Source organism: Argiope bruennichi, chromosome 4, assembly GCF_947563725.1.
Source record: "Argiope bruennichi chromosome 4, qqArgBrue1.1, whole genome shotgun sequence".
In the NCBI taxonomy this organism is placed as follows: Eukaryota; Metazoa; Arthropoda; class Arachnida; order Araneae; family Araneidae; genus Argiope; species Argiope bruennichi.
In genome coordinates, this window is record NC_079154.1 from 82,334,885 (window position 1) to 82,348,018 (window position 13,134).

At 32.2% G+C, this 13,134-nt stretch overlaps 1 protein-coding gene across 4 annotated transcripts in view; it reads left to right on the top strand.

Annotated features, from left to right (window-relative positions):
• Nucleotides 1-13,134, top strand: part of LOC129965811 (F-box/LRR-repeat protein 4-like) — a 31,830-nt gene that overhangs the window by 3,658 nt on the left and 15,038 nt on the right. For all 4 annotated transcript variants that reach the window (XR_008784239.1, XM_056080013.1, XM_056080014.1 and 1 more), the window contains exons 3-8: nt 131-236; nt 8,446-8,541; nt 8,717-8,909; nt 9,000-9,070; nt 11,432-11,501; nt 12,772-12,881. Coding sequence is in view for 3 of the 4 variants with exons in the window: in XM_056080013.1 (XP_055935988.1) it covers nt 131-236; nt 8,446-8,541; nt 8,717-8,909; nt 9,000-9,070; nt 11,432-11,501; nt 12,772-12,881 (646 nt within the window). In the remaining variant the exon portion in view is untranslated. The remainder of the gene's footprint in view (nt 1-130; nt 237-8,445; nt 8,542-8,716; nt 8,910-8,999; nt 9,071-11,431; nt 11,502-12,771; nt 12,882-13,134) is intronic.

The window sequence follows — 13,134 nt, forward strand, 5'->3', positions numbered from 1 at the left end:
GTTATTCAATTTTTAAAGGAACAATTTCAATTTAATTGAATTTTTATTGCACCATAAAGCTATGTTTTTCATTGTTTATTTCTATTAAATTTTTTTTAACTGTAAAATTAAATTATTCATTCGTTTGTAGAATTTAATGTGGTTAAACGAGTTGCACCACAACTCCTCCGTGTATATGAAGTATATAACCCAGGTGCTATTGTAAAGGTGTTATGTTATTGCTATGAAACTGAAAAGTAAGTTTAAAATATTTTGTATAAATTTTTATAACCTAATTCCTTTTTTATTTGTTGTTGTTTATAAATTATGCCTGTTTAAGTAAGATATAATTCTAATATAATTTTATACACATTGAAATAGTTATAAAACCTTGTTTCTTCTTGTCATGTTTATTTCTAAACAAAATACATTTGGGAATGCAACATAATCATTATCCAGTCTTGTTAAGTAATCTTCATACTTATCATAATCTTCAGCTACTTATCTAAGAAATGCAATAAGAAATTTCTCATCAGCCAAATAATTTTTTTTTAAAAAATTGTTATAAAAAATGCAAATTTTCTCTTAGCATTATTAATTAATTAATATTATTATTTGCTGTTTTAAATCATAAGATATTTTATAAGCTTAGATATCTTCAAAAATTAGAGCATAGGGGAAAAAAAAAAATCATAGTAACATCATCCAAAATAACAGTTTTTACAAGCTGGTAGACTTTTGAGGTGAAGAATTAATTATTTATTCTGGCATAAACTGAATGTAAGATAGATTTTTTTTAAAAAAATCTAACATGAAATTCTCTTTGTCTGAACTTGAAAATTTTTCTTATAAATCTCATATTTGGATGTTTTTAATGTTTCATTAAAACATTTTTATATTTATGTGGAAAGGTGTGATTATTACCCTTTAAATTCCTATGTATTTTTAACATGGTTGAATGAATTGGTGTTATCTGCAATTATAGCAGACTTTGTGAAAAAGAACTGAAAGAGATTTTGAAGAAATGAAATAAAAGCTTAAAAGTAAAGGGGGGGGGGAACTTTTTAAATTTCTGAAAAGTTATTCAATGTTATGTTAAATTTGGGAATTATTTCCTTATAGCTTTTTAATTGATGGAAATGTTTGAATTTTTATTTCGTAGCATGCAAAGAGAAAGTTCTCTAATCATCAAAAAATGCAGTTATGAAATTTTGAAAAGTTTTCTTATTGTAAATCTTAATGAGTTAGTTATATATGTCAAACTTGTCCGAGATTTTTACATTTCTTACAGCTTATTCCAATTTGGTTAAAACCTAAACAAAATTGCTCTAGTTATCTTGTGAACAAGATAACAATGGAAAAGAATTATACACATATATATTGTTACAAAATCTTCCTTGTGGTTGTATTTGGAGGCAATCCAATAAGCAGTATCTTACAAAAATAAAGCTCTTTATTTTCACGAAGTCTTAACAGGAAAACTCTAAAGTAGCACAAAGCAACAGAAATATCAATATCAACAAATATCGCCAATCAATCGCAATAACACAGCTCATTTAATCACTAGCACTGCAGCTTGCTTGTTATCTAATACTAATAATAATGTCGATCTTGAGTGCTTGCTTTTTTTTATAATCTCTCCACAGGAAGTGGTGTAATCTTGGGAAAGTTCCAGAACTTTCTCCAAGCTTCAAGGAAAAACTGATCTCGGATGATATAATGTTCAGACCATCTGGATTCTTCTAGATGATTCCTGTTGTCGCCAAGATTGGCATGTCAGGGATACATTTTACCACTTTGTAATACTGCTCCCCGCTTCAAAGACTGCACAACCCGGGCAATCACATTACATAGAACTGTGATAAGTGGCCCGGTACGAAGCCAACCGATTAATGTGGATGACTTTTGGCTTAGCCTTCGACGACCTCTGTACTCTGTAGACGACATCGTTTAATCTCTTGACAATAGTATAAGGTCCTTCCCAGTTCTGTTTTAACTTCGGACTCAGACCTCTCCGTCGCTTCGGATTAGATCACCCTCCATCCAGACTAGATCACCCTCCTTAAATTGGTGGTCGGTCGCTCTGGAGTTTTCATTCGTTCGCTGGCCAGTTTAATTCGCTCTCTGGCAAAAAAGCGTGTATGCTTTACAAACGCACTTCTAAATTTCTAATTAAAACTTTTAAATTTTTCATGTACTCATTCGGAGAGGAAGACGTTTCACTCGGTCGTCCAAAGAGAATATCACAGGGCAATCGCAGCGTTCGACCAAAAAGCATTTCTGCTAGGGTCAGTCTGGTCGTCTCATGTTCTGTGCTCCTATAGGCCAAGAGAAAGAGTGGCAGATGTACATCCCAATCAGTCTGATTTTTCGAAACAAAGACAGATTATTTAAAATTGTTCGATTAAACCTTTCGACCGTTCCATCGGACTCGGGATGCAACGCTGTCGTTCGAGTCTTCTCAATCCTCAAAAGTTTACAAAGTTCAGTAAAGAACGCGGAATTAAAATTTGTTCCTTGATCAGAATACAAAATCATAGACACGCCATAACATGAGATCCAGCTTCGAACTAATTCTCCAGCTACAGTCGAGGCCTCCTGATCTGTAATGGGAATTGCTTCGGGTCACTTGGTAAAATAGTCCATTAACACTAGAACATACTTAATTGCCCTTTGTCGTTACAGGAAAAGGTCCTAGGATATCCAAAGCTATTCTTTCAATGGTGCTTCCACATTATAGCGTTGCAAATGACCCTTCGTTCTTGTTTTAGGTCCTTTTCGGGCTCCGCAAGCATAGCATTCCCTGCACCATTTTTCAACGTCAGCGCGAAATCGAACCCAATAAAATGCCTTGCTCAAGGTTTTCATGACTCCAAAATGCCCTCCACTTGGGCTGTCATGAGTCTGTCGCAGAACTTCTGGAATTCTATTCTTTGAGAGAATTAATTGTCATTGGCAGGAAGTTCCATCATCACTCTTCCACTTGCGGTATAAAATATTGTCTTTCAGATGTAAGGAGTCCCGAAGAGCCCAGTAGCGTTTCGTTGCCGGACTTTCCGGAGCGATTTCTTGCCAAGATGGTCGATCCGCCGAATTTAGTTTTTCTCCAAAATTGGCTTAATAGCGGGATCTTCCAACTGTGCTTTTTGTATCTCACTTGAAGATCAGGGATCCGCCGTTGTTTTTGTTAAAACTGTCAAGGAAATATCCATTTCCATTCCGAATTTTTTTTTCCCGCATTCGTACGATGTTTGCAGCTTTCCCTACAAGGTCTTCGAGAGAATGCATCTGCATTTCCGTGAGAGATCCCTTTGCAATGCTGGATATCGAATTCATACTCCTGAAGTCTTTGAATCCAGCGAGCTATCTGACCTTCAGGTTCTTTAAAATCTAAAAACCATCTCAAGGAAGCATGATCAGTCCGGAGAAGAAATTTCCGTCCATAGAGATAGTAATGGAAATGCTCCATAGACTTTACAATGGCTAGTAATTCTTTAGGTGTGACACAATAATTTCTTTCTGGCCTACCCAAGCTCTTGCTGAAGTAAGCGATGACAAGTTCTTCATTTCCAATCATCTGGGATAGCACGGCCTCTATTCCCTCATTACTAGCATCCGTATTCAATATAAAATCTTTGTCAGTCCAAGGGTAGGTCAAGACAGGGGGAGTTGTCAAAGCATGCTTTAAACTGTTGAAATATTTATCGCATTCTTCGGTCCAATTAAATTTAGATTTAGCTTCAGTTAATTTGTGTAAATGTCTTGCTATTGTAGAAAAAATTCTTACAAAACGTCGATAATAAGTACACAGCCCAAGGAAACTTCGAAGGTCATGCACTGTCTCTGGATGAGGCCAATCGACTACTGCCTTAATTTTCTCTGGATCTGTTTTAACTTCCTCTGCTGAAATAACATGTCTGAGGTAAGCTACCTGCTTTTTGAACAATCAGCATTTCTTAGGGCTTAAGGTTGGCTTTCTATAGTCTCTGGAATACTTTTCGAAGGTTATTCAAATGTCCGCCCTACTACTATGACGCCATCTAAATACACTAAACAGGCTTCAGAATTGTCCACATAATGCTGTCTCTATTAGTCTTTCGAATGTTGCAGGAGCATTACAAAGTCCGAAAGACATTACCTTGAATTGCCAAAGGCCTTACCCAGTGGTGAAGGCTGTCTTTTCTCTATCTTCAGGTCGGATCTCTACCTGCCAGTATCCACTTTTCAAATTCAGCGTCGTGAACCTTTGGCTTCTGTTCAAAGCATCCAGGGTATCGTCTATTCGCGGTAGAGGATAGCCGTCTTTTTTTTTTTTTTTTTTTTTTTTAGTAATTTTGTTCAATTTTCTGTAGTCTACACAAAATCTTGTAGATCCGTCTTTCTTTTTGACAAGAATAATAGGCGAAGCCCAAAGGCTTGACGTTTCCTCAATTATTTCGTTGTCAACCATTTCTTTAATTAGTTTATATGTTTCTTCCTTCTTTGCAAGGGGCAATCGTCTGGGGTATTGTTTAATTGGTGGATGGTCACCTTTTTCGATTCTATGTTGTGCCATATTGCATCGGCCAACATCAGAGTCACAAGTCAAAAACAAGCTTTGAAATTCGTTAAGTAATTTTCTTACATCTCTCTGTTACTGTTCATCAAGTCCTTTAAGATTCACCCAAAATTGTCGGAGGATGTGCTCCAGTAAACTCTTGAGGACGAGCGACGATATCCACCACCGGGTCACACGACGCAATAACAGTTCCGTTTTCACGATCTTGTGTTTATTGTTCAGATTCAATACTCGAACGGGGATGGCTTCCGTTTGCAAATCAAACAGTGAGGCCGCCACAAGCACGCCTTTTTAGGAGACTTGACTAGGAAAGTCCGTTACATCGTATTTGAACTTTGCAGAAACTTCAGGAACCTCTGAGATAAGACATTCATATCTTGGCGGTATTAAAGTTCTCTCCTTGGCCAATACATAACATGACTTTGAATTCTGTACATCGGCTGAAAACAGAAGCATTTCCCCTGTTCTCCGTATCTCGTCATTTTTAAGGTCTACAGTAAAGTTAAATTTTTGAAGGAAATCCAGACCCACAATACAGGGATCGGTGATGTCAGCTATGTAGATCTTATGATGAAATTTTCTTTATCCCACTTCAATGGATGCATCTAATTTGCCATGTATTTTCGCATTTTCACCTGTAGCAGTCTTTAAAGAATTATTAGGAGCCGAGTAATAAAATTGTTCTTTTAGTTTTTGGGCCAAGTCTGTTGTTAAAAGTGTGACATTTGTTCCCTTATCTATCAACATCATACATTGGATGCCGCAAATAAGTCCTTCTAAGTAAAGCCCATTTTTATTTCCACTAAGAGCGGAAACTTTCAGCCCTTCTTCAGGGGTTTCGTTCAGAAAAGGCCTTCGCCGTGCAAGACGGCCATTAGTTAGTTTCCCTGGTTGGGAACAACCGCCGAGCACTCTCTCTGTAAGTGCCCCTTCTTGTTGCACCTCCAGCAAGTCACATTCGGGTTTCGGCGAGGAATGTTCTTCTTTTCACCATCACGGCTAATCAATAATTTTTCCAGCATATTGCAGAGTGATTCAAATTTGTCATTACTTTTCCTGCCGATATCATCCTGAATCTCAATCGGTCTGACATGTCTGGGACTCCTGGAAACAGTTTTTGCAGCCTCATACTTCATGCTATAAGCTAGAGCTGATTTTAGATCTTTTTCATCCATTAGCCTCGTTGCATGATGAGCGTCTTCGTCTCTGATGGCGTCGACGAAATACTGCGCTGCTAGGCTTTCCCGAACATCTAGAGGGCATTCGGCGTAAGCCAGCTCATTAATCGCTCCACATCTGCGGCCAAAACTTAAAGTCTTTCTCCTGTTTTCTGCCGTTATCTCTTCAGCTCTGTTCTGTAAAATTAGTTTAGATGGCTGTCCCCATATCTACATTCCAGGGCATTTTCAATTGTCATTAGGTCCGTCAGCTTTTCAGATGAAATTCCTTGAAGAACCTCCGCCGCTGATCCTAAGAGATACGCTACAAGTTGGCTGACTTTTACAACATCTGTCCAAACGTTTGTGGAACTGACAACATCAAATTGGGTTTTAAAAACAGTCCATGATATCTGTCCATCATATGTCAAAGGCTTGACTGTCGGTCTGGTATACGAGAATTCTGGACTTGGTAGGAAGTTGTTTGGTCTGTCCTCAAGTTCACTAAGTCTCTTCTCGAGATTGCCGATCCTCTCCTGAACTGTTTAGATTTTCGTTCGAACCTCGCCCCTCACTTCTCCAATCTCCCTCTCGGCACTTTGGACATCTTCTATCTTCTCTGCTGTTAACGTGATTCTTAATTCCCTTGACTTGACTCTCGACGTGCACCTGAATCTGATTCTTCAATTACTTTTGGCCTTTCCTCATTTCATCCTGTCCAGCAAAAATAAAGCTCTCTATTTTCACAAAGTCTAACAGGAAAACTCTAAAGGAGCACAAAGCAACAGAAATATAAATATCAACAAATATTGCCAATCAATCGCAATAACACAGCTCATTTAATCACTAACTCTGCAGCTTGCTTGCTATTTAATACTAATAATAACGTCGATCTTGAGTGCTTGCTTTTTTTATTATCTCTCCACAGGAAGTGGTGTAATCTTTGAAAAGTTCCAAAACTTTCTCCAAGCTTCAAGGAAAAACTGGTCTTGGTTGATATAATGTTCAGACCATCTGTATGTCGCTAAGATTGGCATGTCAGGGATATGTTTTACCACTTTGTAATAACATATATGCATATAGTTCTGTATATATATATATATAATATAACTTTTGAATTTTAATGCCTATGATCGGTGAAGGTCTGCAGAAATTTCTCCGAAGTTGTGGCATGAGAACCATTGCAATAGGTAGTATTTTTTTTTAATAAGGAATCTACCTGAAAGTTATGCAATCAGATAGTTCATGACACAAAGTGATTTGAACCTCTTAGCAGCAATGTTATCTATTGTTGGAAATCTGAACAAAATATGTATAAATAAAAATAAAAATTGATAAAATTTAACAAAAATTCACACAGCTATTAAATTAGCATTAGTAACTTTCTCCCCATTTTTGAAATGGTGTGAAAATTATTTTTGTGTGATAAAATTTTTAGAAGTTAACACGAGAAAACACCAAAACTAAGCTTAATTACTTAAAATATCAAAGCATCACTCTGAGGTGCATGTTCCTAACCTCCAAGGTATACATATGATAAATTTGGTAAAAAGCTTATGAAATTTCAAAAATTCAATTTATTTCATTCTGGGAGGTGATAAGAGATATGTCAGTCTACATCAAGATTTAAAAGCAAAAGAAACCAAAATTTTTCCTTCAGAGGCTTTTATTATAAGATTTTGATAGGGATTTCTTTGACATGTATCAATTTTATCAAGGGAATTTTAGGTATCTTTCAAACAATGTGGTAAGCATTAGCAATTTTTATCCTTTCATTTGGAGCATGAGAACCTGCTGAGATTTACAGTTTTATAGGATGCATATAGTATTAATTAGATTATAAAAAAAAGGAATTGGATCAGGAAATAAGAGAACATTTTAGATGGGCTAAATTAAGATAAAAATTTGAAAATTAAAATTTAAGTTATATATATATATATATATTGAACCTGATTTGAACACCTGATTTCTGTTCACACTTTTCTAAGAAGCAGATTAGACCAAAAGAAAATCAAGGAAAAAGCATTTTATAAGTTATTAGGTTTTGCTATTTGTGAAAATTAATAATTAGTTTATTAATATAATTAATTATTGCTAAAAAGTAAGTTATGATTGGTTTCTTGCAAAAAAAAGTTCCTTTTAATTTTTATTTGTATAATTACTGTTTCTAAAAGTACATTTATCATTCTATACCACAACATTTTAAATTGAGAATTGTGAATCGGGTTTTGCCAGAAAAGCATCAAGGTCTCAAAAATTCTCATATAAACTTTTTTTGAAGAGGGGGGAGCATTATTTGTAAACAAAAAATTTTAAGAAAACTGTCTTTCCTTAAATTATATCATTAAAATTAAATGAAGAATATTTTTAGATTAAATTTCATTTTAGTTGTCTCTGATTTAAGCTTCATTTTCTTATAAAAATCTTCCAAATTGAAATCGTAAGATGTTTTCTTTTCCCCTCAAGAATATTGAAGTTGTAAGAAAAGAGAATGCAAAAAGGAGTTGCACGTAATAATAAAAAAATCGAGGAATAATATTTGTGTTATAATTAATAGAAATATAAACAAAGACAAATTTCTTTATGAATTATTATTTTTTAGAATTAATCATCATATCTGATATTTCTCATGCTCATTTCATAAAGAGTTAACATGAATTATTTTATTTGAAATTTAATCCTCTCCCCCTTTTTATTCTATTTTCCTTTCATGAAATCATAAATCTCACTTGTTTTATTTTTATTTAATAGATGGGTCATTATATGGCAAGGAGCACCTCAAGTACTACCACCTGAAGAATCTCGTTGCTTTACAGTTGCATTTGAAGGGATTGAATTTATGACTGAGTAAGTATTAATGAAAATTAAGTATATTTCATGATTTTTTGGAGGGGGGGGGGAATGTGGACTTTGGGAAAAAAAGGTATTTCATAAATTCAGTTCTGAGATTGAATCAGTTGAATCGTAAAATTATTTTCATTTAAAATATAAGTATGTTAATATTATTTAAAATTATTTTCAGTTTATACAGACTTGAGTTTCATCACAGGCATTTGGATTATTTTTGCGAAATCGATGGTCTGATTCTCTATGGAGAAAATAGACGTTGTAGCAAGTTTTTCACATCTGAAAATATGAGTACTAAAAAATATGCATCAAATAATGAGATGGAAATAGATGAAAAATCAGAAAAAAATGGCTTGAGTATGTTACCAGTAAGTTCTTATGTATTGTTTGTATCTCTGATTAAAATTTTAATTTGAAATTGTTATTTTTAATTTAAAATTATATCAATTTTATTTTAGAGTGAAGTGACATCCTTCATATTTAGCTTTTTAGATTTTCGGAGCTTGTGCAGTGCTTCCAGAACCTCCAGGTAATGTTTCCTTGTGCAATATTTGCTTTCTTATGTATAAATTATTACAAGTTTATTTGATGAATGTGATTAAAAGTACCTGGATTAGTGTTCTACCCTTAGAGCTGAAATATACAAAGTGAAGAATATTTCCTATGAAACCCTCCGTGCATATGACAAAAAGTATTGGCATAGTTCTTGCTACTTCTGTAGAGAATTGTGAAAAATGTATGTATTGAGCTGTTTTCTTTTCTTTTTTTTTTTTTTTTTTTTTTTTTTGACAGAAAGTTGAATTGAAAACAGAATTTTTTGAATGTAATACTCTTTAATCATATCTGAAAACTCATGATTCATTCTCCATTAAGAGCTATTTTCAAAACAGTTTATCACATTTTCATCCCATACAGGGAAATTGATTACAACTGAAAGTTGATCTTTTTTGTTCTGCAGAAAGCAGTTTTCAAATTTTCATTCATAATGCACAGAATTGAAACGTGATTAATTTTGCATTCTTCAAATAACATGAAATGTCAATAATTTGACGATTTTCATGCACAGCAGAATTCGCATCTTGGACATTTTGATTTCTGTCAGGATTTATGATGTTATCACTTCAGGTGCTTTCAGAACCATTTTAAAGACATTTGAACAAACCATAATTCATTTGAGACTTATGTCCTTCTGAAATTAAAATAATATTAAACATATTTTAATTTACAAATTTTTATTTGGTAAATAATACAAATACATATTTCTCATTTTCTCAATTCATAAATAAAAGAAATATAAGTTTTTCTTATAGTAATTGCTTCAGAACTCCAGACTTTTTTTAACACCAATTTTATGCTGCAGAGGTGATATGCAATGAATGGGATAAACTCTTTTCAGTAGTTCTTTGTTAGGTCTTGTCTTTTGTTCTAGCATATAATTTTCTTCAATTCTTTTTTTCCTGTTATCATTTTGATTCACACTATTTTAATTTGAAAGTTGTATATTTATTGTTTTTTTAGCTAATTCAATTTTTCCAGTTTATTAGCAATTACTATGCTTCCTAATTTTGCTGATAAATGTTGTTTACGATGTTGCAAAATAAAATGTCAATATTTCCTCTCCATCATTCTTCTTATCCATATTTCAGTAAAATCAATGCCTTCTGATTCATGAGAAATAATACAGAAGATTTCTATATCTGAGAATTGACAATATATAAAACCGTTCATGAAAAAAAATTTACAAAATTAATTCATTACATCTTTTTTTTAAAAACATTTTATGTAATAAAAAATTTTATGATAAGAACCAAATATCCACTTTTCTCAGTTCCATGCAAATGGGCTAAGCATTCAGTCAATGTGCAGATGATTTTTTTAAAGTTGTAGTTAGTGTTCTAAAAGTTAATGCAATTTATGTGCCCCTGAGTAATTTCTTTTATACTGATATAATATCACCTCCTTTTAGATTAAAAATTCATACTATTATTGGCAATATTTTCTTTCAGCCATTTTCCAGTTTATGTGCATAGATGCATCTCCCCCCGCCCCATCTTTTCTGTGAGTTTTTTTATTGTTGAGTCTTGATTTGGCTATTGGTAAACTGTGTAAATAGTAAAGATCCCACTTGAAAAAAAATAGACTATTTCTTTCTTAAACACTATGCCAGTGTACATGTAGATTTTATATTACATCTTTCATGATTAAATGTGTAACAATCCATTTTGTGGAAAGCCCATCTATACAGATGCATATCTTTTAGTATACAAGCTGATTTGTATTTTCCAAAAATTGGGAAATGTTTGCAAAAATGATGCTTGTCTGAAACCTAATGATTGACAAATTTTTGTGGTTTTCTGAGAATTAAATTATTCCTTATTGATTTTAATTAGAAAGAGGGTAAAACTATTTTTCTCTTTCTGTTAAAAATGTATAGTGAAGAGGAAAAAAAGTAAAGTGTGATAATTCAGAAGATTTTGGATACATCTGAAAAGCTAAATTTTTTTAATATAAAACTTGAAAATAAAAGAGAGAAGTCAAGGAAAATCAAATGGTATAGAAGCTGGCTTTCCTGCATATATTTATAAAGTTATGCTATAAAGAAATGACCTTGTTATTTTCAGCACATGCATGGGATATTTCAAGATCAGTACCTGCAAAGCTTTTTTCTCTATATATTTTGACCTTGATGATAGCCAATGATAGCTGCCAAATTCCATACTTTTGAATCACATCTCTATATAAAATAATAATTTAACTGATTTAATCCAGAGATGTTATTTTAATATTTTTATTTGTATCCCCACTATTTTAAATAATTCTATATTTTCTGTTTTTAAGAGCATTTTGATCCTAAAATTTGGAATAAAAATATGCTTTCATTCCCTTTTAGATTATTCAAAAAGATATGCTATGATCCTGCATTGTACAGAGATTTAAATTTGCAACCGTATTGGCACTTAGTAAGTTGTAATTGTTTTAATTATGTTATAAAAACATTTGAATTGGAAGCATTTTGTACTACATACAGTGGCAACTCATTCGCTCAAATGCAAGCAGTTCAGTATAAAAAAGAAAAGAAAAGGGAAAAACAAAACAAAAATTTTGCTTCTGAGTAGCTCAAAATTTTAAATTGTGATAATTTGAAGGTTATGCAAGAAAATTACTTTTGTATGTTTTTTCAATGAATTGCTTGAACTGATGTGATTCTGTCAAAGAAGTAAAAGTCATAAGATAGTAATGAGAAAAAAAGCAAAAGGGCGTAAACCAAAAGAGAAAATTTAGATATAAGGGAACAAATGCCATATCAGATTTGCAGAAATTTTTGCTATTTGTTTCGCAATCTGTCACTTCTTTGAGTATAGAAAGTGAATTTTGATACTCTGAAAGATCAAACTATATATTACATTTTGATACTATACATTATGAAAGTGAATTTTGATATTTATATAATCTCAGATTTGTGTAGCTCCAACAAGTTGATTCATTTTCTGCATTCTTTCTTCTTTATTATTATTTCTATTGTCCATTGAATTTTCAATGTGGGGAAAAAAAAAAACCCCAAAAAAGCAAGTTTTGTAAATAATATCAAGAAGTCTGTGCAGCCATAATTGATGAACTACCTTTGAGTGCATATAAGTTAATTCGTAAGAAATGATCATCTTCATAATGAACTATCCATATAGTTATAAAATTATTTCATGAATTAGAAATGAAATTCAGGACAGATGAATGTATGAATCACTCAATCCATTGGACAGAATCAAAGATGTTAAATGCTAAATAATAATAATAAAATGTATATTTTAATTAATTTTTTTGAAAGAAAAAAAAAATCAGTGTCCCCCCCCCCCAAGAATTTAATAAATACATTTTTAGTTTGGTGCTGGTAAAACAATTCACAGATTTTTAATGTAATAATGCTGTAATGAAATCAATGTTTATTCTTACTGTTGATTCATTGTTTTAATAATGTTTATATATTTTAAAGTATTTGAGAGTTTTTTTTTATAATTTAGTAATTGATTCAGTGTTTTAATAACATATATATTTTGTATAATTGAGTTTTTTTTATAATTTAGTTTATATTAATAATTTCTCCAATGTTTCCTGTATATTAAACAGTTTTAAATAAGTATAGATTATTTTAATTTTTTTCGACATTTATTTAAACATCACAGATTTTCACTCTTACAGCATCTTGTTTTAATAATTTTTTTTTTAAATTCTTAGGTTGATGAAGATTTTCTTATGTCATTGGGATCAAGACTAAGTTTATTGAAGAAACTTAATTTATCTTGGTGTGGGGGACAGAAACGAATAACTCCTTCATTTTTTGCATTGTAAGAATTACAACCTTTTAATTATTTAATAAAATATTATTTGCAAATGAAACATTATCTAAAGAATTAATATGTTACTCTTTTAAATTTAGGCTAGAATTTATTCAATTTAGTTTTTGAATATTTAAAGAAAAAATTATTAAAACCAAAGCTTTGGTTACTTATGTTTAATGTAATATGATTATTTTAGTGACATAATGTACATTTAAAACTTCATTCATTAATAAATTTAACCCTTTTACGACGGACATGT